A 5,393-nucleotide genomic window follows, 5' to 3' on the forward strand; every position below is an offset into this window, starting at 1 on the left:
TCTTTATTCAATTATTATGATACAGTCAAAATTTAACTTATTAGATATAAAAGATATCAGTAAATGCATATGTACTAATGATGTAAATTCCATAAAGAAATTGAGTGAAATATACTATATTAGAATAAGAAATGTACTATTTTATTTTTGTCATTAACAAATATATGCATTATGCCAAGGGTGGTGGTGCATGACTTTAATCCCAGCACTTAGGATGATCTCTGTGAGTTGGAGGCCACCCTGAGAATACATAGTAAATTCCAGGTCAGCCTGGGCTAGAGTGTGAGCCTACCTTGAAAAAAAAAATGTACATGTATCTTTTAAAAAATAATTTCGCCCACGTGCTTCCCCAAGATGGCAGGCGGAAACGGAAACGGTTCCCAGCAGCCGGTGTGTGAGCGCATTCCCGTGACCTTTCCTTCCAGGAAGGGCCCTGAGCACTGAGACCCCCATGCTGGCCCCTTCCGGGGCTGGGAGGAGCGATGAGCCGCATCTTCAGGCAGAAGGACCTGTGTGATGAGCAGCTGCTAAGGCAGGAATCAAGCGGAGAGGCAGGAGATGCCAAGGATGGGGATGCGCAGAATCCTGCTGCCGGGGAAACGGATTCTTTCCCAGAGCTTCAGGCTGTCGCCCCCTGTGGCCGAGGCCCTGATTCTTTCCCGGAGATCACTGAAGCTCTCATTGCTACCTATCAGGCTAATTATGGCTTCTCAGAGTCCACCTCAAATGCTCAGGACACAGGTGTCAACACGGCAGGAGAACCTCTGCAAAGAGAAGTCTCAGAGACCGCTGATCCCAGAAAGAGGGGAGAAAAAAGAAAGAACTCGGGATGGTTCCATGTTGAAGAAGACAAAAACACGAATGTGTATGTGTCTGGTATGCCTCCAGACATTACGGTAGGCGAATTTACGCAGCTTATGTCCAAGTTTGGCATTATTATGAGAGATCCCCAGACAGAAGAATTTAAGATCAAACTTTACAAAGACAATAAGGGAAATCTAAAGGGAGATGGGCTTTGTTGTTATTTGAGGAAAGAATCAGTGGAACTTGCGGTAAAACTTTTGGATGAAGATAAAATTAGAGGCTACAAATTGCATGTAGAGGTGGCCAAGTTTCAACTGAAGGGGGAATATGATGTCTCGAAGAAAAAGAAGCAATGCAAAGATTATCGGAAGAAATTGTCTCTGCAACAAAAGCAGCTGGATTGGAGACCCGAGAGGAAGGCTGGACCATCCAGAATGAGTCATGAGCGAGTCGTCATCATCAAAAACATGTTTCACCCCACGGATTTTGACGATGAGCCCTTGGTACTGAATGAGATCAGAGAAGATCTCAGAGTAGAGTGCTCAAAGTTTGGACAAGTCAGGAAGCTCCTTGTTTTTGATAGGCACCCCGATGGTGTGGCCTCTGTGTCCTTCAGGCGTCCAGAGGAAGCTGACTGTTGTATTCAAACCCTTGACAAAAGGTGGTTTGGTGGCCGTCAAATCTCTGCACAAGCATGGGACGGGACTACAGATTATCTTGTGGAAGAGACCTGTAAAGAAAGGGAAGAAAGGATGAGAGGGTGGGATGCATTCCTCAATGCTCCAGAGGCCAACAGAGACTGCCAGAATTCAAATTCCACCTCTGAAAGTGTAGGGCAATGTAGAATAAAACATTTTTCAGGGCACATCTCCAAATCTGAAATAAACCTTCAGGAAACTGCAACTGGAACATCATTTGAAGGTTTTACTGAGAAAAAGGTTGAAAATTCAGAAGATGGGGGAGAGTTGGACGAACATATTTCTGGAAAGGATCTTAAAGAATATAAACATGAAAAACAGGCAAAACAAAATCTGATTGAAAGAGAATTCAAGCCAGCTTCCCCCGAGATACAGTCTAATGGGAGCCAACTTAAAAATGAACATGAAAAATGCTATCCCAGAAAAGAGGCTGTAAAAGAAGATATTGCTAAAACCGATATGCAAGATAATGTCCCAGAAAGAGAATACTTAAAGAGAGCCAAAGATGATGAGAATGGCCCGTTGAAAGTGTCTCATGGTGATGAGAGCAGCAAGGACAGCACAGATGAGGAGAGCTTGAACAAAGGATCAGAAGAGGAAAGCCCAGAGAGAACGTCTGATGAAGACTGCCCTGCAGGACAGTCTGAAAGAAGTTTTGAAAAAGAATTTGAAGTGAACAGATTTGAAAGAGATTTTGCCAGGCATCGCTCTGACAGGGACCTTCTTAAAGATGAAAACCTATTTGAAAATGTGCTAGAGGAACATGACACTCATTCAGAATTTGCTGAAGCCCCTGGGAGAGTGTTGAAAGAAGGAGGCTCAGAGAGAGAATCTGGGGAGTATGCCAAGGAAAAGGAAGATGTCTGTGGAAAGGTTCCTGATGCGAAGCCTAAGGAGGTGGAGGATGAAGATGAAGCTGAAAAAGAATGTGATGATGCTGGTGGAAAAGAGAAAGATGATGATGAAAACCTGTTTCCCAGCCAAGACAAAAAAGAAGACACAGATCAGAAGAACAATGGAGACAATGAGGAAAATCTGTCGAAAGATGAAAATTCCAGTGAGAAGTCATGTCATGAGAAGGTAGTTTCCACGGAGAAGTATTCTGGTGATTTTGTTGAGAAAGAGCCTGTGGCAAATGTGAGGGAAGATGGATCCCAGCCCATAGACGACATCTTTGTCCTAAATAACAACGATAGGGCCAATGAAATTTAATCCTTGCCACTTGCAGTATAGAGAGTTTCCTCATCTCTGCTTGTTCTTCAAGGTGTTTTCCTATACTGCGCCAGGAACAGGAGCAGAGGTAACACGCCATCAAAATAATGACTCTCGCCAGTGCCTAAAGATTTTAATATGTTCATTGACTCTTCAGTTTTTAGTCAAGTAAAGTGTATATTTGTTTCTTTGTCATATTTGTTTTATTGCATGCAAAAGAATATTTTAAAAGTGTTCACCTTAAAGTTTTATAATATAATATATCCTAAAAATTGGACTGAAGTGAAGTTGCATTTTAAATTCACATGATTAGTTGTTTCATTCTATATCCCTCAATAAATCATCATCGTGTTAATTGGATTGTTTTCTACTTATTTTCATACATATATTAATCTTTATAGGAAATATTTCCTCTAAATTTAACAGTTTAAGCGTATATAGTAAGAGGAAGTTTAAATGGCAATATTTGATTTGTGTGAATCTGATGAATTTGATCCCTACTAAGATCATAAATTTCAACTGTATGTCCAGCATACTGGTAAATGCTTACAAGTTTGTATATGGCTCTAACTTTAACCCTCAACATAAAAAATAATACCTTTAGTTCAAAAATTATAATCTTACATAAGAATTAAGCAAAATAGGGGCTGGAGAGATGGCTTAGCAGTTAAGCGCTTGCCTGTGAAGCCTAAGGACCCCGGTTCAAGGCTCGGTTCCCCAGGTCCCACGTTAGCCAGATGCACAAGGGGGCGCACGCGTCTGGAGTTCGTTTGCAGAGGCTGGAAGCCCTGGCACGCCCATTCTCTCTCTCTCCCTCTGTCTTTCCCTCTGTGTCTGTCGCTCTCAAATAAATAAATAAAAAATTAAAAAAAAAAAAAAAGAGCATGCTATCCTCCTGATCTAGGCCTTCCAGCCTTGAGAGCTGTAGAGAAGTAAGTCTGTTCTGTAATGCTCTTAGACTAATGTATTTGGTCATGGGAGCTGTAGCTGATTAACACAAGACCTGACATGGTTTCGTAATTAGTATTTGTTTTTATTTTGCTTAATTCTTTTTTTTTTAATTAATTAATTATTTTATTTGAGAGCGACAGACACAGAGAGAAAGACAGATAGAGGGAGAGAGAGAGAATGGGCGCGCCAGGGCTTCCAGCCTCTGCAAACGAACTCCAGACGCATGCGCCCCCTTGTGCATCTGGCTAACGTGGGACCTGGGGAACCGAGCCTTGAACCAGGGTCCTTAGGCTTCACAGGCAAGCGCTTAACCGCTAAGCCATCTCTCCAGCCCAGCATGCTCTTTTTTTGAAAAGGGCATCTTAATGGCTTCCAAATTCTTTCCAACTGTGCCTTTAGGCACTGGGCAAAAGAGCAAGTTCTCTACTGATCAAAGTGTCCTATTCTGGCATTAAGGGTACTGCCTCAAAGAGTCATCAACACTAAATTACATTGCAAGTATTGTATATTCAAATAACATAGCAGGAGGTCAGGTTTCCATGTAAACTGTAGGTCGATTCAGAATATGACATATCTCTAAAGTTTTAGGTATCTTTTTAAACTCAAAAGCACTGTGAAGGTAGGGGTTTAGGAATGATCAATGAACTTAACATTTCCTCTTTTTATACCCACTGCCAATTCTGTTCAAACCATTACTAAATGTCCATGAAAATTCATGGATCTAAGACATGTTTATTATAGAACCCTCTTCTTTTGCCCCCAGGAATTTACTTTCATTATAAAAATTCTATTTAAATATTTTTCAAATTTCTTCAATAAATTGTATGTTTTCTTTTGTTAAGAGCATACATGTTTTCAAAATTAAAATCAATTACGTTCTTGTTTAACCATTTAAATAAATGTCATTTTAAATAAAATATTTAAGATATGATTGAAATACATTCTACAATTTAAAAAAAATGTGACAGCAATTGTTTATTTGTCATTAGAAATGTCAAAGTTTCTTATATAATGTGAAAATTGAATGTTAATTTCAAGGAACTTTTGTTTATATCCAAATCAGGCCTATTTATTTTCATTTTATATTTTTAGAGCTCTACTTGTCAAATGTCATTTGAATGATAGATTGAAGCAATTATCCTCATGATTCAAATCAAATGGACTCTCGTTAAGCGTGTACAGATAGTCCGGATTGATAGAAAACACAACCTGAAGGTGGTGCTGTACACAGCATATATGGAAAAGGACTGTCAGTACATTTGCTTTTATCTATTTGTTTATTTATTTCCAACGAGAAGGAATGGGTGTGTCAGGGCTCCTCGCTAATGCAAATGAACACCAGATGCATGTGCCACTTTGTGCATCTCTCTTTATGGGGTTACTGGGGAATTGACCCTAGGTCATTAGGCTTTACAGGCAAGTGTCTTAACTGCTGAACCATCTCTCCAGCCCAGTATATTTATTTTTAAGCAATCTAGAACTGCTATAACAGCTGAGTTTACTGAAAATATTAAATAGTAACATAACATATAGTCATAACTTATATTTTCTTCATATTTAAAATAATTTTTAAAATTGGGCTGGAGAGATTGCTTAGTGGTTAGGAAGCCTGCCAGCAAATCCTAACGACCCAGCTTCAATTCTCCAGGTCCCACATAAGCTAGATGCACATGATGGCACATGCATCTGGAGTTGGTTTGCAGTGGCTAGAGGCCCTTGTGCACCCAT

General features: G+C 40.0%; 1 protein-coding gene across 1 annotated transcript; it reads left to right on the forward strand.

Moving 5' to 3' along the window:
• The first annotated feature begins 482 nt into the window (after positions 1-482).
• On the forward strand, positions 483-2,714 carry LOC101617114 (HIV Tat-specific factor 1-like). The gene has a single exon (XM_045149191.1). The coding sequence runs from the start codon at positions 483-485 to the stop codon at positions 2,712-2,714; it is 2,232 nt and encodes a 743-aa protein (XP_045005126.1).
• Positions 2,715-5,393: the final 2,679 nt, after the last annotated feature.

The sequence above is a fragment of the Jaculus jaculus genome, chromosome 5 (assembly GCF_020740685.1).
Source record: "Jaculus jaculus isolate mJacJac1 chromosome 5, mJacJac1.mat.Y.cur, whole genome shotgun sequence".
NCBI classification, from domain to species: domain Eukaryota; kingdom Metazoa; phylum Chordata; class Mammalia; order Rodentia; family Dipodidae; genus Jaculus; species Jaculus jaculus.

Coding starts and splice junctions, on each gene's coding strand:
- LOC101617114 (XM_045149191.1), top strand. CDS start 483: ATGAGCCGCATCTTCAGGCAGAAGGACCTGTGTGATGAGCAGCTGCTA.